This window comes from Ambystoma mexicanum, chromosome 8 (genome assembly GCF_040938575.1).
Source record: "Ambystoma mexicanum isolate Mex_15411 chromosome 8, UKY_AmexF1_1, whole genome shotgun sequence".
Classification (NCBI taxonomy): domain Eukaryota; kingdom Metazoa; phylum Chordata; class Amphibia; order Caudata; family Ambystomatidae; genus Ambystoma; species Ambystoma mexicanum.
In genome coordinates, this window is record NC_090929.1 from 1,652,553,275 (window position 1) to 1,652,576,036 (window position 22,762).

General features: G+C 48.3%; 1 protein-coding gene across 1 annotated transcript in view; it reads left to right on the plus strand.

Moving 5' to 3' along the window:
- The window catches only part of HSPA12A (heat shock protein family A (Hsp70) member 12A), a 392,947-nt gene extending 371,862 nt beyond the window's left edge, over positions 1-21,085 (plus strand). Inside the window, exons 11-12 of the mRNA XM_069611919.1 lie at positions 6,492-6,595; positions 8,432-21,085. Of these exons, the coding sequence (XP_069468020.1) occupies positions 6,492-6,595; positions 8,432-9,069 (742 nt within the window). The 3' untranslated portion in view covers positions 9,070-21,085. The remainder of the gene's footprint in view (positions 1-6,491; positions 6,596-8,431) is intronic.
- Positions 21,086-22,762: the final 1,677 nt, after the last annotated feature.

Here is a 22,762-nt window from a genome sequence, read left to right on the forward strand (position 1 = left end):
GAGCTGTTGATGTATGCAACCTTGTGCCAAGATGTATCTGCCGTCTCCGTCTGAAAATTGTGTTGAGGACGTGGAAGCGGACCTTCCTATGGATCAAAATGGAAACACCTGGCATGGGAAGTGTACCACTACCCCGACCCAGCCTCTATATAGTTTCTTCGACTCTACCCCATTGAGATGGGTTTCTTGGAGAAATATAATGTCCCCTTGAGTATCACGCATGTAGTTGAGCATTTGTATCCTTTATATGGGGTGGCCCAGCCCTTGGATATTAAGAGTAATACATGTGAGGGAGGTCATCCCATTTTTCAGGTGGGAACTCGCCCTCATTGAGGTCACTGGCTGAGACTTGTATCGTGATCCTTACACATAGTGCCAATTCAGAAACATACAGAGTATTAAACCATGAAACGCCAAAAACACAAAACCAGGAAAGAACAATAAAACACTGGGATCGAAGAACTGTATCCCAATACAGAGGACCATGCGTGGGGCTGATCAGGAGGATCAGCGGACCCTGCCCGCGCCCATGCATACCAACGTCCCCTTCCGTGGACACTGGCGTGTCGGAAGTCCAGGTCAGAATCTGGATAGTTAACAACATAAAACACATAACCTTTGATGGGGCAGATGAGCTCAGCGTGACAGGTGATGCATCCATCGTCATCTCATCCGTAGAGTGCTAACCGGTTTTGTCTGCTATTTGGTAGATGTGGGCCAACGATTCCACAGTGCTACAAGGTCTTGTGCACTCTGTTATTGGCCAAGAGAGAGCCAAAGCAATCCCCTAGGGGCATAGCCCTTCATTGGTACACCCCTGTATGGCGGTCTCCCTGCCCCCGGGGGGATCCCCTGTCGGGGCCCTTCAGCAGCAGTCGTGCGGTCCTCACTTCACTTGGGCTCCAGGCTTGAGTGCAGGGTGCTCCGGGTGCTTGCCCGCTCTTTTCCAGCTGCGTTGTGGTCGGGACCAGCGATGTGGCTGAGGCGGGGGTGACGTCCACTCAGCCTGTGGGTTTCTGACCTCCGTAGTAGGAGATTCGGTGGAGACCAATTCTCGCTGCCTCAGGAAGCACCAGGCCTCTTCCGGATCGTCAAATGAATGCCATTGTTTCTCTAGCAGAATACACCAGACGGCTGGTCATTTTAGATCAAATCTATGGTCTGTGCCTTTCAGCCCATCAAATATGGGGTTGAACTCCTTCCAGCTCTTAGAAACTTCAATAGAAAAGTCATTGAATATAAACACGTCCGCACCTTCTATGCGTATCGTGCCCACTGACCGGTAGGCCTTCAGTATGGCCACCTTATGTTGGAAGTTGCAAAATTGTATGGTGATGACACATGGACTCTCACCTGAGGCAGGCTTGGGCACAGGGGCCCTGTGCACTCGCTCTATAATTAGATTTCCTGGAATTGGATTGTGAGGCTTTTCAAGGAAGAAGTTTATAGATGTAGGCCTCTATATCTGACCCTTGGGCGTGTTCCGGGAGACCAACCAGGTGGAGGTTATTAAGGCAGGACCTATTTTCCTGGTCCTCCAGCTTAGCGCCCAGGCGTTGTACCTCCCTGATGAGGCTGCTGATGTCCGCAGTACCTGTGTCAACATTGTCCTCTAGTGAGCTGATGCGCTGTTAGTTATCTGTTGTCCAGTCTACTTGAGCACAGAGTCTCGCATTGACATCTTGCAGCTTGCGTTTAATGTCTTGAACAGCGTTGTTTGTTCCTTGGGTTCTCTGCCCGATAATTTTAATTTCCAGGATAATTGCCTGCAGTTGACTCAGGATTTGGGCCTCCATCGCGGGCTGTCTCTGGGACGAGCGGCGTAATGGTATATCAGTTGTGGTGGAACTTGTGGTGCAGTTGGAGGTAGGGCTACGGCCTGGAGGAAGCATACTAGGAGGGTGCAGAATCAGGGTAGTCTGGGCCTCCGCAATTGCACCGTTTGTTGATGTCGGTGATTGTTTAAGCAGTTATATAGAGCAGTCCCACAGCACTGATGCCCCTGTCACGTGTCACGTTGATACAGATGGCCACTCTATGTAAGTGTCCCAGTCTACAGGGGGCCCTTCTTTGGCTCTTAGACGTTGTCTGGTCCATCGGGTCTGAGAGTAAAGGTACGTGGCCCTTCGTTGATTTGTACTTTCAGTTGAGGCACCTCTGCAGCGTCTCCCTTCTGCCAGCCACCCCACAGTTGCACCTTAACTGTTGGAGCATCCAATGCAGAACATGAATTCCGTCGGTTGTGGGGCCCTCGATCCAAGGTGTGGGGGCCACTGTCTCAACCATGGAGTGGCCGTATGGCCACCTGGGGCCTATTTAAAAGTTTAGTCGGCATAGAGTGCACAACAAGCAGCAGGCACAGAAATGGGGGCAGGCGGACTTTGTAGTACAGACATTCAATGTTGGAGTATATTTTGCATGCACTCCCCCCGCAAGGTTGTAGGTCCATTTTGCTGGGAGGTTCTGGTCCCGGGTCCTATGCAGCCTTCTTCAGTGTGCCAGTAAACACCATGGTGAGGCCCGCTCTCTCTTCACCCCCTCCCGCTGTGTGGCCATTGTAGTCCTCGTTTGCGGCTCACCTGTGGGCTGGAGTACGTCTGATGCCAGTCGGGTCAGGGTGATCGTGACTCCACCAGAGCTCCTGCTCGGCGGTGTGAGGCAATGTGGCTCCAGGGCCCCGCCATGTCCGACATCCCCCGCGGGTGTCTCAGCAGTGAGGCCTGGGTGTGTTGGTCAGAGCGACGGTGATCAAACCTGTAGTAGGTGCAGTGACATGGGCCATTCTCTGTGTTTATGCAAGTATAGTCCCAGGGCCATGTTTGGGCAGGCGGACTGTATCTAACAGGCCGTTGTACCCGGGGTGCGAAATGCGCGTTGATGTGCACCCAGGATCCGCAGCTCGCTCGCCGCCCGTCTGTAGTGTGCTGTCTGGTCCTCCGCCAGCTTTGGCTCGACTCAAGCTGAGCGCTCCCTGTCTCCCCACGGCTCACCTCCCCGTGTCAGCGTAGCTTTAGGCTGCCTGTGCTGTGCATTGCCATTGGGCTGGGGTGGGAGGAGATGGTCTTGTCGTTCCCCTAGCGGAGCGGTTCTTCTTTGGTGCAGTTTGCAGGCCTAACCTGCGCCCAAGCTTAGGGCAATGTTACCGTGGCATGGATCAGGGGCCTCCACTCCTCTCCGGCCCGCAGTTATGGGCTGGCCTGTACACCAAGGTGCAGGATGTAATAGTCGGCTAGGAGGCCCCGGCCTGTCGTCTGTTGGCTCCCAGGATCTTCCCGGGAACTAGCATTGCAGCAGAGTTGGGCCATTAGTTTACTAGCGGGCAGTTTGTTCTCTGCATATACCGCCCCCATATTCCAGCATTGCCTCTCGATTCACTCATCTTGGACGGGACATTTTCCGAAAGCGAGGCTCATCTGCAACAGAACTCTGTCACGCTGCCGCCATCTTGCTCGGGCTCTCGAGCGCCTCCCACCGGATGGGTACAATTTTCTATCCTAATTTCAGTCCTAGAATATTTGGGGAAAGTTCTTGATTTTCATGGGAGTGCATTTTTGGGGAAATGTTGCCTCCTGGCGACATTTTCCCAGTATCAATCAATACCGCTCTGTGCCCTGCAAGTGCTGTTCTGCATAGCGTCCTTCCGATCTGCTCAGGGCTTCCTCCTTGTCCTTCAGATGCTACCTATCAGATTAGCAGCATTTGGAACGATTCATGCCTTAGTCCATCCTCCAATCAGGGCCGGACTTAAGGGCAGCAGCACCCTGGGCGAACTGGCGCCCCCCCTCGCCCTCCAGCGCCCCTGGTTAACAGGGGGAAGAAGGGGGCAGGGCCAGGAGGGGACACTTTTTTTTCCTTTTTTTGTAATGGCGTGAATAGGGCGCGTTACACCCCATTGTCATTGAATGAGCCCGCCGCCGCGGGTTCATTCAATGACAATGAGGCACCTGCCATGCCTTCTGCCACTACGCCAGCTCGGGGGAGCCCTTGAAAGACTCCCCCCGAGCTGGTGTGGTGGGGGCATATGGCGCCGTGGGGGGTGTGGCACTCCCGGGCGGTTGCCCGGCTCACCCCCCCCCCTAAGGCCGGCTCTGCCTCCAATCAATTGTTGGCAGGCAGTTTAAGCACGTAGCTCAACTTCATTAGGTTGATAATTTCACCAAATTTGCTGTGTGTAGCTTATCAAATGGGGGCACACCTACGCTATGGTGTTCGGTGTATTAGCAATTGTTATGGTGGATGCTTTGAACGGCCGTTGCTTTAGACTTTTCCATTCCTCACTTTATTTTTCATAAGGCCCTCATTATTCTCCACAGTCAGGGCTCATTTGCTGGAAGACCTGAATAACGGGGGTCGCCCCGAGGTGCGTCTTTTGTCTCCTGGCATGGACCGTGCAACAGTGCATCTACCCCAATGCTGCAACCATTTGTGCGTCTTATTTCAGTGTGACTGTGCAAGATGGCATATAGGGTTGATTACAATGTCTCAAGGAGGTCTAATGCAAATTGGTATGCGTCAGCATGCTGCGGTAACGGTAGAGTATGTGCAGTGATACAGGACCGCCAGGGCAATGTTGGCACCAGTATAGGTGCAATTCAGTATTTCTGCAATCTGTCATTTCTGCGACACTGCAGAAGTCTGACAGCCGAAAATGCAGACTTTTTTTCCAACCCCTTTCACACCACATACATATGCGGTGGAGGCCCCTGCGCGCCCCCGTACTTGTATTACATCCCATACCCCCTCGCCATATATATGGTCTGAACTTCTTTTTTTAAAGTGGTGATCGAGCTTCCTGAACTTGTGCGATTCAATTTGTTGGCAAAATAGATGTTCTGCCTATGTTGCTGCTGACCTGGGCATAGTCCCTGTCGGTAGCCATAGCTTTACATTGCGATCAACCAATGGCTGCACTGATTTACGACCATCATCTTGCCCGACGCTGTTTATTGTTTCATAGAAGTTGATGCATCGGACAGGCTCGCTCCTAAGGGTTTGCATCCATCCTAGGTTGCTGGCAACATTCTTGGGGCAGGGCACCCTGGCAACTGTGGCAAGTAGGCCAATGAGAAATGGTTCTTATTGTGGGGGTTGTGGTTGGAAAAAGACCATACTGAGTTGGGGCGTATCGCCGGCCTATGAGGAGGGATGAACTCATTTGGTTCCGCACCATTGGTCGACCATCCAGGTGGCTAATTGGCCACTGTGCTGAGTATAAGATCATTTGAGTTCATTGCCTTGCCGGGCTTCGGGCAGTACGGGGCTACCCGGAGCTGCAGTGCCAGAATTTGGCGGTAGTGGTAGGTAGTTCACTGGGTGTCAGGGGTCGACACCCCAGGTGGCTATGCTACCTGTCCAGCGGTAAGCAATGGCGACCATCTGCATTCACTTGATGCCAGTGGTTGGAGACCCTTGCCCCGTGCTGGTCTTGTAATTTAACATTTTAAATAAGGGTGGCCATTTTCTCATCCATATCTATATTCCAGTGTCGTCCTATGTGTTTAAGACTAGCTCTGCACGACTGTCACCCCTAGTGATAATTAATCTAAAGAACGGATGGAGTCACTCACAGCACAGTGTTAAACTAACTTAATGAACCCTTCATCAAAACAGACGGTGCAAAGGAAACGGGACAAGAACTAAATACTTGTTGAAAAACACCTGGGAGACGTAAACATGGGAAAGGGACTAAATGGGGGAGCACACACGAGAGTAAACATGGAAAAGGGACTAAATGGGGGAGCGCACGCGAGAGTAAACATGAAAAAGGGACTAAATGGGAGAGAGCGCATGCGGTAGGAAGCAAGGCAGAGAGGAAGAGGGACTGGAACACATAACTCTTGGCCTCACTGTTGGGCTCTCTCTCTCTCTCTTTCTCTCTCCCCCCATTCACCCCTCCTCTTCTTGTTGCATTGCCTCTCAATCGCCCCCTTTTTCTCGTCCAATCCTTCTTTTTGTATCTGTCTCTCTCGCTATCACACTCTCCCTCTACCTCGCCCCCTCCCGACAGCACAGAGGCAATTCCATTCATCTAACTACGAACCGCACCACATCTCCTGCACCCTATACCCTGCTCACGTGCGCACGCCCTGACGCTCGAACATGTTATTAGCAGCACTACACACATAATCAAAACCAGTGCAATTGTATTCTGTCCTCACTGGGAGGTAAACTCTCGTGCGTGTGCTATTTACATCATTAGTTACAAAAGACTTGGTTCAAATCGGTCCCGTATTCCACTCTGCTCTGACTGCACAAGGATGATGCCAAGGTAGACCTGTAAGCAGTGTGTAACCAAAACCAAAAAAGGATTGCTCTTTTATTCAAGCAGCCTCTACACATTTAGGACGTGACATTAATAGCTGTGAGGAAAGCTGAAGCATGAGAGTGAAGTGAGGATGCACAGAGGAAAGCAATGGGGCGCCCTTGGGTGCGTGGGTGCAGGCGTCACCACCGCTTTAAGCACGCTCTCCTCTTTACCCCTTTCCTCGCAGCGTGGACTTCGTGAAGTGGTCCTCCCAAGGCATGCTGAGGATGAACCCGGACGCCATGAATGCCTTGTTCAAGCCCACCATCGACCACATCATCCAGCACCTCAGTAAGTACCGACCGTGCATGGGTGCAGCAGAATCGGTCTGCGCCTGCCTGGTGGGTGGGACATTTCATGAAGGTTGGGGGACCGGTGGGGTCCCATGTGGGCCCCTGGGTGGCTTTGGCAGGTTGCCAGGTGGGTGGAAACCTCCTCTTGTTCTAGCACCCCAGAGGGGATTTCTGCCTTACCTTGGTCTTCTACCAGGGATGTCCCACAGTTTAGCATTGCACCCCACCCCTTCTTAGAAAGTCACAGAACCTTTGCCTATGCTCCACCCCCAACCCACATCCGAGACGAGGAGTTTGAGCAAGTGTATTATAACTGCAGACTAAGTGCATCGTATTTTATGTTGCGATAACCGGCCTGAATAATGAAATTACCATTGTATTTAGTGAGTCACACTGGACACTTACAATTCCTTGTACACCAGAAACAATTCCCCCAAGGAATGGGGCAACAAGAAATCTCCAACTCGAAAAGCTGATGAATGGAAAGCTTTGTATTAATCATAACCACTGACATTTACTCTAGGCGGCTTCCACTCCATTGGCTTTCACTCTGCTGTGACATCACTAACTATATTCAAATTACTATTAGTCCCACCCCAAACAAGGCAATCCAGCACAAACCTTTAGCCACTCATGCCTTTTGCATGGAACCACAGGCAACACCAGACATAGGTCCTTAGGCACAGCAAGCTGTACCTCACTAATGTGGCCTAACAAGGCGTTTCGGGGTGGCTTGTGTTGCTCGGTAAAAGAGGCAGGGGATAATGGACTGCTTTCATTGGTGGCAGGACCAAGAATGATTTGCATATTCCTCGTCTCCCTTTCCAATGGCGTGGATGGGCTAAAGAACTATATTATGGAATGCCAGTGGTTATAATTGATTCAAACCCTTCCATCAAAACGGGTCGTGGGAGCCCGGATTTGGAGTGGGAGCTTTGGATCCGGCATGCCCCACTTCCGGTGGCAGTGCCTGGTTCGCAGGACATAGCTACTGGAACTCGGGCAAGGACAGTCATGGAACCTGTGCTCGGCTCATGTGAGCAGTTCCAGTCTGAAGCCTGGGGTGGTATTTAGGATAGGACCATGGCCTCTTGAACTCATCAGCCCTTTAGCCCATCCTCCTCCTTGTGCCATTGAAAATACATAGAGGAGCTAAAGGAACAAATTTGACTGTGTGAAATGTCGAAACTGCCAATACCTGAAAGTGTCACGGGGATTTGGGAAATAGATTTAAGAATGTAAAAGCAAAAATTGGTTAAATATTTAGAGGTTTTTTGTTAATTCTTTAAAATCACTTGTCTAGTGTCTTTTGACTTTTAGATGTATACATGGAATGGAATGTGAGTGCAAGGGGGGGAGGTGGTATGAGTTGGGGAATTGCAAGATAATGCTGTGTGCCAGAGTTTGGTGACCAATAGTAAGCTAAGATCAAAAATCTAGCTGGAGACCAGGTCCAGTCTGTGCTGCAGAAAAAAAAGGAACTAGGTAGAGTGGATAAGTCTTACGATCCTTATCTGCTAATACTTGTGTGTCTTTGGCTCCGGTGGTGCAGCTAATAACGGGAAATGCGAAGCAGATGGAACGAGTGAGTCGATTTGCCACACTCACTAGTTTGGGCGCCATATGCAACAAACCTTTCAGAGGATGTAGAGATAGTCCGTGAAGGATAACTAAATAGGCCATTCTCATAGCCCATCCTTCACAGCACCACGCCTTGGATGGTTGTAATTTTTTTGGTGGTAATAACTATATCGTTTACCTTGCACAAATAAGAAAGTTACTAATTTATAACCACATTTCTTCCGAGAATGACACAGCTCTTTTTGTCTCTTAGGTGATCTGTTCCAGAAGCCGGAGGTCCTTGGTGTCAAGTTTCTCTTCTTGGTGGGAGGTTTTGCTGAGTCACCCCTGCTCCAGCAAGCAGTCCAGCAAGCCTTTGGTGACAAATGCCGCATCATTATTCCCCACGATGTGGGGCTCACTATCCTTAAAGGGGCTGTACTCTTCGGCATGGACCCAGCTGTCATCAAAGTGCGCCGCTCCCCACTCACCTATGGTGTGGGGGTCCTGAACCGCTATGTGGAGGGCAAGCACCCGCCAGAGAAGCTGCTGCTCAAGGACGGCACCCGCTGGTGCACCGATGTCTTTGACAAGTTCATCAATGCCGACCAGTCTGTGGCGCTCGGCGAGACAGTCAAGCGGAGCTACACCCCAGCCAAGCCTTCCCAAATGGTCATTGTTATCAACATCTACAGTGCCGATCAAGATGGCGCCAACTTCATCACTGATCCTGGGGTGAAGAAGTGTGGTACTCTGCGTCTGGATCTGACCGGAACAGACAGCGCAACAGCGCCAAGCCGCAGGGAAATTCAAACACTCATGCAATTTGGAGACACTGAAATCAAGGCCATGGCCATCGATATAGCCAGCTCTAAAAGCGTCAAGGCTGGTATTGATTTCCTTAATTACTAGTTGCCTTTTCCCTCCTCCCAAACCCACCTGCCCCACCGTGCATATGCAACTTGTCCTTGCACAGGTTCTGTTCCAGTTGCGGCCCAACAACAATCCGTGAAGCCGCCATGACACATCCTAGCCCAGTACTGCTTTCCTGACCCATCCCTTAATCGGAGTTATTGGTGTGGATGCGATCCATCGACTTTATCCAGTAACTGAAGACAGAATGGAATTGCTCCCTGAACAATAATTGGACATAATTCAGAGGACCAAAGTGATGGAAATTACTTTTCTGTTTAATTATTCAGTTTGTTAATTCCGCTTTCAACTGGTCGCAAGTCTAGCCGAGTGACAAGAGTAGTCCTGTACAGCACGGAACATCTCCAAACAGGAGTCATTGCAGCATTGGGTTCTAGAGCAATGGTTATAAGGCAGAAGGCACAGGGGAACCATGTTTATGTGCACTGATCCATACAACCCATTTCTTTATTATCATTTTTGAATGATAATCCATCCAAAAAGCCATCTGTATATCTAGGTTTTTGGTAAGGCTACATCAAAAAGTGTTGAGTAGATTTTTTTTAGTGCAGTATATTTCTACTTATTACAGCATTTCCTGCCTCTTTACCAGAAATACTGTTATTATCAGTGGGACTTTGGGTATTTTATTGTGACCCAAGGTGTTCACTACATGGTTTGGACATTTCACTACCTCTGTACACATTTGACGACTTCAAAAATGGCACTTCAAATTCACACATTTCACTGTTACTTTACAGATGTCGCTACAACTTAAGAAAGTCACTGTAAACTTTACACATTTCACTACATGTTTACACATTTCATTGTAACTTTACACTTTTCACTACAATTTCACTCTTTTCACTACAACTTCACTCTTTTCACTACAACTTTACAATTTTCACTGTAACTTTACAATTTCCACTGTAACTTTACACTTTTCACTGTAACTTTAAACATTTGACTACAACTTTACACTGTTCACTGTAACTTTACACATTTCACTACAACTGTGAATATTATCTATACATTTACGTATACTGTGCTACATTTTGTAAATCTTGCAATGCAGCTGCTAGGCTCGAGCGTGGGTTTTAGCGCTTGGCTATACACAATCGGGCATGCGACTAACACTGACTGACATGAAGTCACCACACGGTTGTGAAATCTTTATATGCCATCCCACTATTTCCGGTTGTCGGTATATCAACCCCATCTTTTTAAGGCAGAGGCCCTTTAAGTTTCCTAGCCAGGCTGGCGCATTTGGTACAGTCGCTCCGTGCCGCGTTTGCCTCCCAGAACAGCTGCTGTCTGTGCTTTGTGAGGATTCCAGTCCCATTTGGGGGTTCAAGGCCTGAGAGTTTTCTGGAATGTCCTCTGCAGCTTTGTCTTGGCTGGTGACGAGGCCCGTCCCACCCCAAAGCTGGGCCTCTGGTTATGCTGCATAGGTCACTGCTTCTCAGGCTATGATCTGACCTATGGGTATGTAACCACACCTCTTGTTAGGCCACTGCAACTCTTAATATGGTTTGTCAGTGGCCCCTGGTTTTGTAGCAACATTTTTGGCTATATGGGTGCAATGGATGCACCCGTAGTTCTGGTTATGTCCCCCCACTTCTAGTTCGATTAGTCCACCTCTGGTTATGCAGCTGCACCTCTATTTATCTCTACTTATCTGACCATAGCTTTGGCTATGCCATGGTATGCCTGGCTATGCCATTGGACTGTTAGTTGCTGCACCTCTTATGTCATGCCACCATCTGACACTACACTGCTAGCGTTGTTTCTGTACCTCAGCCCTGGATGCTTCATTGCACCCAGTGTTAAATCACTGCACCTCTGGGCATGCTGCAACACTAGTTGAGCCAATCAATTGCATAGTTTGTCGTTGTGCCTCTGATTATGCCACAGTCACTCCTGTTATGTCACTACCTCTCTTGCTATAGCCCTCCACGCTCAGTTATAGCACTTCAGCCTTATTTATGTCGCTGCATATACTGCTCCACTGGTTATTGCACTGCACTGCGAGTTATGCCATTTTCATCTGCTTATATTAATGCGCCATTTGTTATGTCACTGCACCTGTTTTTGCTTCCCTGCATATGCGGGTAAGCCACTGCAACTCTTGCGACGCCACTGCTCCTCTGCTTGCCACTGCACCCTTGGATAATATATTACTGTGTCTGTTTGAATATCTCTACCCACCTAGTTGGGCCTTTACTGTGTCTAGGTTTTTCACTGCACTTCTGATTTGGCACCGTCACTGCATCCCTTGCCATAGCACCATTAGTTATAGCAAAGCACATTGTGCATGTCACTGCATCTCCGGTGATGCGTCTACCCTTCTGGTTGTCACTGTAGTTATTCCACTGTGTCTCGGTTTGTCACTGCATCTCTTCTGCGTCCTTAGTTCTAACGCTGCACATCTGGGTATGTCACAGCTCCTGTAGTTTTGTCACTGCATCTCTGTGAACTGCATCTCTGGGTATTTCACTGAATCGCTAGCTAAGCTATTCGAGTTCGACTTATGCCGGTGCACTCCACATGACATCACTGGCCCTATATTTATTTAATTGCACCTCTGGGCATGCAAATGCACCACTGCCAATGCCAGTGTGCCTGTGGTTTCCACTGCATTCCTATAGTGGCTATAATATTGCATTTCTGGGTAGGTCAATAAACCTCTGGTTATGTCACTGCATCTCTTGTTCTAGCACTGCACACTGACTTACAGGACTGCTCACTTAGGTATGATACTGCATCTGTGGACATGTTGCTGCACCTTTCGTTCTTTCACTGCAACCCTGGTTGTGTCTCTGCATCCATCGTTACGGCACTGCACCTCTGGTTATGTCTCTGCATCCATGGGTATGGCAGTGCACCTCAAGTTATGTCTCTGTATTTGTGGGTATGGCAGTGCACATCTGGTTATGTAGCAGCATTTGTGGGTATGGCACTGCACCTCTGGATATGTCTCTACATCAACGGGTATGTCACTGCATCTCTGCTTATGTCTCTGTATCTGCAGATATGGCACTGCACCTCTGGTTGTGTCTCTGTATCCATGGGGATGGCCCTGCACCTCTGGTTATGTTGCAGCATTTGTGGGCATGGCACTGCACTTCTGGTTATGTGTCTGCATCCATGGGTATGGCAGTACACCTCTGGTTATGTCTCAGCATCAATAGTATGGCACTGCACTTCTGGTTATGTGTCTGCATCCATCGGTATGGCAGTGCACCTCTGGTTATGTCTCAGCATCAGTAGGTATGGCACTGCACTTCTGGTTATGTGTCTGCATCCATGGGTATGGCAGTGCACCTCTGGTTATGTCTCAGCATCAGTAGATATGGCACTGCACTTCTGGTTATGTGTCTGCATTCATGGGTATGGCAGTGCACCTCTGGATATGTCTCAGCATCAGTAGGTATGGCACTGCACCTCTGGATATGTGTCTGCATCCATGGGTATGGCAGTGCACCTCTGGATATGTCTCAGCTTCAGTAGGTATGGCACGGAACTTCTGGTTATGTGTCTGCATCCATGGGTATGGCAGTGCACCTCTGGTTATGTCTCAGCATCAGTAGCTATGGCACGGAACTTCTGGTTATGTCTCAGGATCCACGGGTATGACACCACGTCTCTGTTTCTTTTACTGAACATAGCTGTTTATTGCCTCATGTGTTATGTCACTGCACCTCTGGGTGTGTTTGTATTCTTTGTGTTATGCCACTGCCCTCCTGAGCATGCTGCTGCAGCTATGGGTGGGTCTTTGTTCCTTGTGTCATATCGCTGCACTCCTGAGCATGCTGCCGGGGCTCTGAGTAGGTCCTTGTTCCTTTTTCTATGCCACTACACTTCGGAGCATGTCACTGTACCTCTGGAGTTGTCTTTATTTCTTGTATTATGCCACTGCACTCATGAGCATGCTGCTGCAGCACTGGGTGGGTCTTTGCTCCTTTTATGTCACTCCAATCCCGAGCCATATCGCTGCACTTCTGGGTGTGCCTTTATTCCTTGTCTTATGCCACTGCACTCCTGAGCCCTGTCACTGCACCTCTGGCTGGGCTGTTCTTCCTTTCGTTATGTCACCACACTCTTGGCTATGTCGCTGCACCTCTGGCTGGGCCGTTCTTCCTTTCGTTATGTCACCACACTCTTGGCTATGTTGCTGCACCTCTGGCTGGGCCATTCTTCCTTTCGTTATGTCACCGCACCTCTGGCTGGTCCGTTCTTCCTTTCGTTATGTCACCACACTCTTGGCTATGTCGCTGCACCTCTGGCTGGGCCGTTCTTCCTTTCGTTGTGTCACTACACTCTTGGCTATGTCATTGCACCTCTGGCTGGTCCGTTCTTCCTTTTGTTATGTCACCACACTCTTGGCTATGTCAATGCACCTCTGGCTGGGTCGTTCTTCCTTTCGTTATGTCACGACACTCTTGACTATGTCGCTGCACCTCTGGCTGGGCCGTTCTTCCTTTCGTTATGTCACCACACTCTTGGCTATGTCGCTGCACCTCTGGTTTGCAGGCAGCATCTATTATATATTCTGCATATTCCTGCAGTTTGAGAGTTGTATCCGTGTAGGTGAATCTAGGCTGCACTTCTCAATGGGCCATTGGGATGTCCTCAGTCTGAGTGGTGTCCGCTGTTTGCCACTATATCATTAAAAGCAGCCTTGGCCTGTAAGTTCCAAGCTTATATGAACTAAGACGAACAGAAACTATGCTGGCAAGGAAGGCGATGCTGGTTCAGAGGGCCAAAGTATTGGAGGTTTCCACCGAGAGGTTGCGGATATCAAGGACTTTTAGGAACTGCTTTCTCCATTCAAGTCCAGTTGGCAATTTACCTGGGAAAGAGTCATCAGGACTGCCAGAGGGGTGCCGGTGGATAGCACAGGTGCAACGTGCTGGTCTTGGAGGCAAGACCACTCGGAGCAACAGAGATTCGAATCCTGGATCCGTGCTTAGAAACCAAACTCGTATTAAGTGTGTTACAAAGTATATATTTTTTTAAAATGCCTGTAAAAATGCCCATAAAAACCGATGGTGAAATGGACCCTTCCCATTACGGTGAAACTGAGACGGCTTTGGCCAAAAGAGAAACATTTCCAACAGAAGTCACAAAATGCGTTTCTTTTTTGGCCTATCCACCCTCAGTCACGACACTCCCCCAAATTATTGTGATTGGCTATTTACAACACACTTGTGGACCTAGGGATCGAACCTGCGTTGCTCTTCATCGTGGAGCGCGCGCGTTGCCCCTAAGCTATCCTCCCGTGACATTCTGAGAACCCTTGAAACTTGTAGTGTGAACACTGAAGAACTTGAAGTGCAGGAGGATTTTTGTGATGGAGAAGGAGCCTCTGAATTCTGAAAACGTCGCCCTCCTCCCCGCCCCCCAAGAACTACTCCATCAGTAATGGGGGAACTACCATTATCTCTAGCTTGTATGGGGGCAAGAAGGCTCCGTTACTTTACTGAAGCCTACAAAGCATGCAGTCTCCAGCATCTGACCTCCGAGTGATTGCTTGACGCTCATTTCATCAACACGATGGTCTATTTAGGGAAGAGGTGCGATTACAAATGTGTCTTAAATGGTTGGAACATTTTAACGATGCTTCGAGGATCTGGGTGAAAGTCAAACGAAAGATCTCCTGGTTTTCCTGATATGCCACCCAGAAAATAAGGAGTACAATAACCCGAGGCTCCTTCTTGGGAGATAATGGATCTTCGCTAAGAGATCGTCAGTCCGCTTCTCTCGTCCCTGTCCTCCTGAGACATGCGCAGAGCCTTGAACCTAAGCCTTAAACAAGATTTCAAGCAGAGAAGATCTTGTTGCTGAGGTGAAACCCCATGAGAAGACTCCTTGTGACCCAATAAATATTGGGAAGCCACCATTATTCCCCATTAGGGTAGCTGAGCAGTGGTTCTATAGAAGCCATAACGGCTTGGTTTTAGAAAGCCTGAATAAGGGAACATTGATTCAGAAGCCTGTGCAAGTAGAAATTGTCTCTGCATGTGGCATTGGTGGGGGCCACCAGCGATGGGACATTAGTCGTCAAAACGTTCTCAACATTTCTGGCCTCGACCAAAGATCAAGGTTCTTAACATTTGCGGCATTGACCAACATCTGGTGGTCCTAAAGATTACCTCCAAAGTTGTGGAGCAGATCTCCCCCACATTATCCCAGGGTTTGGCTTTAGTTTGCCAACAAACATTCTCAAGTGAGGATAGCTTAGGGGCAACACATTTGTCTTGGAAGAAAGACAACGCATAGCAACACAGGTTCCAATCCTGGTCTTGCACTTAGGAACTGGTCACCGGTATTAAGAACGTTCCAAAAGAACAATTGTAATTATAATGGAAATGACCATAAAATGGAAGTGCAGTCTTTCATCTTTTCCAGTAAATATATTATATTCACCAGCAGCTGGGTGCCACCAGCATAGCTATACATCCACAAACGTAATACCTCAAAAATACTCAGCAATGGCTGGAGACAGACATAATAATTCGGGAGTGTGCATCGTTATGTCATATAACCAGAAACTGCCTACATCACTGACGTAGATGGGAAATGGGGTATTCAATATCTCTGTGATGATTCCTTTGTGTCCATTGAGCAAAACATTTTTGGGTCTATTACCCATTGACTTTTCACCAGATTATATCATGGTGCATTGCAAAAACCACTTAATGTTCCCTGCACCTGTGATGGCCAGAAAGTGGCACCAAGACTAAAAAAAGAGGGGCAGATCTACTCCTTAAGACTTGCACTACGTCTAGAGACTTTGGGAGGCTAATTCTGGAATGGTGAGAACTTTGCGGAAATCTAGATCAAACCTCCCAGACAAAGGGAGGACTTGCACCAACTTGAACCTTCATGGCGACATTGCTCTGGCTCAGGACCGTGGAGAAACAAGTGTTCTTATTCTACTCGACCTCTGCACGGCCTTTGATACAATTGACCACCAAAGGCTTCTGCAATGTCTCTTGGAGGCTGGAGTCTCTGGCACGCCGTTGAAATGGTTCTCATCGTTCTTAGCGGATCGTACTGAGGTGGTATATCTCCCCCCTTTCATCTCGCCTCCTATGGTGTTTTGACTGTGGAGTTCCTCAGGGCTCAGCACTTTCCCCCTTGCTTTCAAATCTTTACGTGGTGGTACATGCTAAGCTTATTGCTACGTTTGGAGTGCATTTCTTTAGGTATGCAGATGACACGCAGATCTTTTGTTGTCTAAATGCCCCAAGGGATTACCCCTCTAAACGTTTGAGAGGTTGTCTCTCAGCTGTGCACCAGTGGATGTTAGCCAACTGGCTAAAGCTTAATGGGGAAAAGACTGAGATACTGGTCATTGACCAGGACCTCAGTAGCTGGACCCCTGAGTTCTGGCCGGTTTGTTTGGGACCTTGCCCGAAACCCTGCACTGTGGTGAAGAGCCTCGGGATCGAGATCATGTCCTCAGGGTCTAGAGAGGCCCGGATCTCAGAGGTCTGCCAGAGCGGGTTTGCAAAGCTGAGGGTTTTGAGGAAGGTGCTTCCGTTCCTCCCTACTGAGGCTAGGTACAAAATTGTCACCTCGGCCATCATGGCTGCTATTGATTATTGTAATGGCATTTATCTTGGCCAGCCTGAAGCACTCCTCCAACGCCTCCAGATCTTAGAGAACACAGCAGCTAGGTTTGCTCTTGGCACCATATACTCTCCCATTCCCACATCCTCCTCCAGCGCCTCCATTGGCTACTTGTGAGAACTTGAGTAAAATTCAAGGTCCTGTACACGGTCCATCGGGCCATTCACTCTGTAGGGGCTGAGATTTTGCAGACTAAGCTCTTACGTTATCAGCCCATGAGAACTCTTCATTCTTCTAATCAATTCTTGTTGGATATTCCATGTTTCCGCCGCTGCCGTGCAGGAGGTAGATCTTTTTCTGCACTGGGTCCCTCTTTGTGGAACGCTCTCCCCTTTTACCTAAGGAGCATTGACATTCTGTCCATCTTTCACAAACAGTTGAGAACTGTTCTGTTCTAAAGGGATTTTGTTCCTCTCTCCGCTACAGTGATGCTTTTCCAGCTAGCGCCTTGATGCCTCCAGGTCTTTGTTGCGCTTTATAAATTCTATTACATTATACATTACCAAAAAATGGGGGAGGTGAACGTTCTTGCGGACTACTCAAACCAATGCCATGTTAACAGCATGTTACGACTGGGGCCAGTGGGACAAGACTTTGGATTTGATCAAATTTATACCAAAGGACTAGCTTCAAGATGAGGCTACAACCATGTGGGAAGGACAAGATGCCTTAAAAAAATGGCACCGCAGCCAAATTAGTTGTGCGTTACAATGCTGCAAGCCTGCATTGTGCTGATAACCTTGTCACCGAATTGCAGTATCCAGGACGGAGGTGCAGGTGCAGGTCCTAAACATACCATTGAATCGAAACATGCTATTTCGCCAACAAGTGGCCTTGTCGAGAATTAGAAGCCCAAGACCCTGTTAACTGAATAGCAGTGACAAAATATTTCATAGGCCACAACAGGCATCAGCGCAAGATTCCTGCGATGCCAAAGGCATCTGCTTTGAAAGCCGCTGCGTGTCGCTTTCAGTCATCACCAGCATGGTATCGAGTGATGCACTCCACGTCGGCGATGGGGCCATGTGAATTCTCCCCGAGGCACTACAGGCTCCTCCGACTGGTGTGGTTTAGAGCCACCATCAAGCCTTGAACATAGCACTCGGTGTTGTCTCCATCATGGACAGTCCTTTGTGTACTGCTCCAGATTCCTTCTATTATATTGTAATATGAAAAACGGGGGTTCCTGGCTACCTTGCAATTCTGATTTTTGGAAAATTAGATTTTCCATGTTCTTTGCGGTTTTGCCAAGTGCAGCTTTATTTCTCCTTTAAGTGTGGACTCATAGTCCTAGTAGTGGTCAGCCGACACGTGTTTCGAACTTATGGGTCTTTATCAAGGCTAGAGGTATGTTTGGGTCTGGCCCCGGGTGGGGTCCCGGATGTGGTCTGTGCGGGTCCTGGGTTTTCACAGGGACTGCTGGAGTGGTTGCTTCTTCGGTGTATGGACAACCTCTTGTACACTCAGTACAGATTGCCACCGTTGCAGACTGCCTGTTAAATTGACTCCACTATAAATGATCTGTTGTGTATCACTCGAGATTCCATTTTTTACTGCTTATTTGGCACTTGGTCAAGACCCTCCCCCCATCGAGGACCCCCTTTTATGTACAGACTGTTGCACGGTCATTCTAGATTGCTTGCAATATGGACAGGCTGTTCTGTTGAGTATTGCTCCAGCTTTCCATCATTATAGGTGGCATGGTGTGCACTCATGCCAGATTGCGCAACACAGTGTCCATAATGGAAGCAATAACCTTAGATTGCCTCCATTATAGATCGCATGTTGTGTACTCACTCTAGATTGCCGCCATTATGGACAGTCATTTTTGTATTCCCTATTTTGTCTTCATTGTAGGAGGTTTATAGTGTATTTTACCAATTCCTTTTTTAAGGCAACCTTCAGAATACTAATTCCAGATGGCCGCCATTATGGACATCATATTGGGTACAGATTGCTGGTGGCCCACTTTGAGGACTGTCTGTTGTGTGTCACTTCACATTTCATATATTATAGATGGTCTATTGTGTATCACTCCAGATTGCATCTTTTATGGGCATTGTTGTTTATCGCTCGAGATTGCCCCCATTATGGACAGTCTGTAGACTGTGGCTCCAGACATTCATTTGCAGGCCGTCTGTGAATTCTCTGTCCACACAATAGAGCTTTTTCTTTTGGCAGAAACACATAACACAGTTAACTTTTCCTCCATTTTAGCCTGTGCAGAACTATGATTCATTGTTTCAACAAAATGATACACAGAACGCTGCGAAGCATATCGCAGATAATGTTTAGAAACGGTTGCACAGACTTTGCAACATTCTGCGCAGAAATGGTATGGTTTTGTTTAAAAGCAGTCCAGGGATTCTGTTAAATGCTCCCACCAACCTAGCCAGCATGCTCAATGGTGAGGGATCATGGGAGTTGTAGTCCATAACATCGGGGGAGCTACAGGTTGCCTAACATGGTCACCTGCAATTTGCTTCACATTTGTACTATCATACCTAATTTGGCTAAGTATAATGCCATTAGGCTCAGTATTTAGGAACCTGTTACACTGCATGTTTGCTAAATATTTGTGCCAACAATAGAGAGAGGCTCTGCACTGTGAAGCGTATCGCACTAAACATTATGAAGTTGAGATATCTCCCGGAATCTACCCTGTATGAGGTGCCTATCCACAAAGCCCCTTATTTGGGGCCTCCTGCAAATCTGGGATCTGAAGGCACATGTATTTATTATATTGAGTGGGGGGGACTGTCTGCAGTGACTCCGAAGAGATCTGCTTGCGTCGGACCCCTCTGCCCCAGGTCCTCAGTCTTAGAGAAACTTGACTTCTGCCAGGCCCGGTGCCCCTGTACCAGCACTCCCGATTTATCTCTCAATATCACCCACCCGTCCTCTCCTCTCTCCAGCTCCCCTCCTTTCTCTCTCTCCTGTTCCCCAACAATGCTTTGCAGTAAAACAAGTGCAGTGTGCGCGCTGTACATACCAACGCCCATTTAAGGTGGTCAAAAGCTGGAGAGACGAGCTAACCAACACATTGACGCCGACGGGAACCGAAATTCCAACCAAACTGGTCAATTCTCCAGTGCATCATCGTCGCCCTTGCAATGGTATCCACCTAATGCAGTCCACGCTTTGGGCTGCCATCGCCCTGTGTCTTTATGTGACTTATCAAAGGTTCCCCAGAAAATGGTGCCATTTTGGGGCTCAGCATTTGTGTCCAGTTCCCAGCCCCACCTGCCCCTTTTTGGCCCAGTTGCCTATCATGCCACTGTTGCACCGCCAGTCAAAGTATCACTTGGATCTTTTTGATCCGAATGATCCCAAACCCAGCCCTTGGGCGAGATGTCCACGAGCCGCTCGTCTGGTCAGCACCCGTCCTCTATCTATAGTGTGTTACTTGGACGGTTATCACTTTCTATAAGGCCCACTGGGTTACTTCACGCTGGTTTTCCATCTGGCGATGTTTAACAGTTGTGGGCAGACATGGTGCTCTAAGGGACCTCCTTCGGGGCACCCCACATGAGATCACCATGGCCCGATGAGCCTGGCTGCTGTTCTGTGCATTTTGGGGACCTTGATCTAGAGTTGCTTGTTCCTCTTGTCTGCACATTTAGGAACCTAACACAACACCTTACAACCACGGTCGTCCCACCCATAGGCCTTCTGTCATTTCATTGACCAGCTGGGCCTAAAACATCGCAATTGTCACTAATGCACCCCCCGCCCCTGATTTTCGAATCCTTGGGTTCACTAATTTCACTGAGGGGTGCAGTGCTCTCCATACATATATGCAGTGTGCCCCCCAGCCCCACAATTCTAAAGAATACAACTCCGAGCCTATTATCTTTTTTGATTTAGCGACCAGAAAAATGCTGTCATGATGGCTCTGCATGTGCTTGGGTTGCAGGGTTGTGGGTCAGGAAAATGGAGAAACAGCAAAGGTGGGGCAGGTATTGAGCCCAGTCTGTGACAGACACACTATGTTTGTGAGCTTTGCAGAACTCCCTAATACAATGTGAAATATAATATAATGGATGAAGAAGGACCTGGAGCTTAGACTCAAGACTTCAAGGCGCTTCAGCTGCTTCTGGAATGTACTCGGCCGGCCTCCTCGCCCCTCGCAACGCTTCTGCACTGAATGATGCTGCCTTCCTGTGTTCACAGATGAGAGAAGCGCTGAGAACACTGCCCACTGATATCCCTGTTGTATATAACATATTTAAATATTGTACAGACTTTTTATTGGTTTGCCCCTGCTACGTTGTATAAAATGTTTCCCTGCTTCCCTTGGTTGCGCCTGGCTCGCCCCCATACTTACCCCGTGGGAGACCCCACTCCAAAGCCTCAAAAATAAAGGGTTTCAACAAAACGATCTGTGGAATAAAATGTTTTATTTTATGCAGTGCTTAATTCGAAACAACGTCTGCTTCAAAGTGCTGTAATTGTGTGCATGTCTGGGTTAATTTATTGTGTTGCACAACTGTGCACAGGGTCGGACTCGAACAAGAAATAGGCCCGGACACCCAAAAAAAAGTGGCCCACGCCTCGCCTCAAAAGCAGTGTCCCTCAAACCATCATCCGTGAATCGCATCAATGCACAGCTTTACAGAAAATGCTACTTATGGAGGGTCCATGTGTCTGTTGCATGTTATGTTTTGTGTAAATGCTTGAGAAAGTGATAACATTCCTTTTGTTCTTCATCACATGGCTAAATACTTATTTTGCAGAACCATACCCAAGACATGTCTACTCGTTGCCACCAGTAACGAAAATAGAGTTGCATTTAATAAGCAGTGCAGCCAAATGATGACACCAGAAAGAACCTTGCCAGTTGTATTTAGGCTCAAATATTACATTACAACACAAATCATTAAATAACATAACTTTGCATGCTTACAGCTCTGTGACAGGGTCCACAGCTCTGAGGCGCAGAAGTGGCTTGAACCAACCACCCCCGCTGCGGTTTTGGGACCTGCAATTCGATGCTTATACAGCGCTCTGCAACCCCAGCAGGGAAAAAGGGTTAGGGTGACAATGGTTGGATAGGAAGTTGTGGGGGGAGTAGGGAAACATGAGTGAGGTTTAGGGAGAGGTTATGGATAGTTTGCGGAAATTAGGGTAAGGTTTTGACCACCGCGCTCACTTCCAGCGAGCTGTTACACAGCACTCATACAAACATACTTCCCTGCTTCTGACTCTACACACACATACAATATCACTATTGCAGTATACAAAGGCACAGCAAACACACATGAATTAGTGCAGAACGGAGCTTATGTTAGTTGTCGACCAGAGTGTCCCTTGTTGTCTCCTGCGATTTCGTTGTGCCAGGATGTGTCGTAGTAGCTGTTCAAATGCTGCAAGAGAGAGAGTGCTACAATGAGTGCACATATCAAGCACTGCTGCATGTGGCTGTTCAAGTGCATGTACGCATGCAGGAGATTTAGTGAGGCCAACCGTAGCTACTAACCAGGCACAGTAGGGGCCGCATGAGGCTCTGGTAAGTCATGCGGGAGTAAGCGGTTAGTAACGCCTTAGGGTTCAAGAACTGAATGGACATATGGGCCGAATGCTCTGCTTTCAAAGTGTTAATACCTTCAGGCCAGTATTAAAGACCCAATAGCCTGCCCTGCCCAAATCCCTCTACCCCCACCCAGCAGACATTGGCTTAATACATTGCTCAGTTCATTTTTTAGTTTGGCTGTTAGGTGCCGCGTTAAACCCAACCTATTGTAATAGAGTATATATAGGGAGAAAGGTAAATGAGGCGGGACACACAGCTTGTAGGTGTTGTTTGGTTATTTACCCACCCATTGACTGCCCATGGCCATGCTAATCCCCATGGCCATATCCACCCAGTTCCTGCACCACTTCATGGGAATTCTTTGAGCTTGCTTTATTCAAGCCTTACCATCAAACTTTGCAGTGTTTACTCAGAGCAGCCTTCATGAGTTAAGGACTTAATTGGAGCTGTAAACCTGCTAATGCTGTAATAAAAAAATGTCTAAGACATGTTTGCCTTCATCCCCTATGCGTGTCCATCACT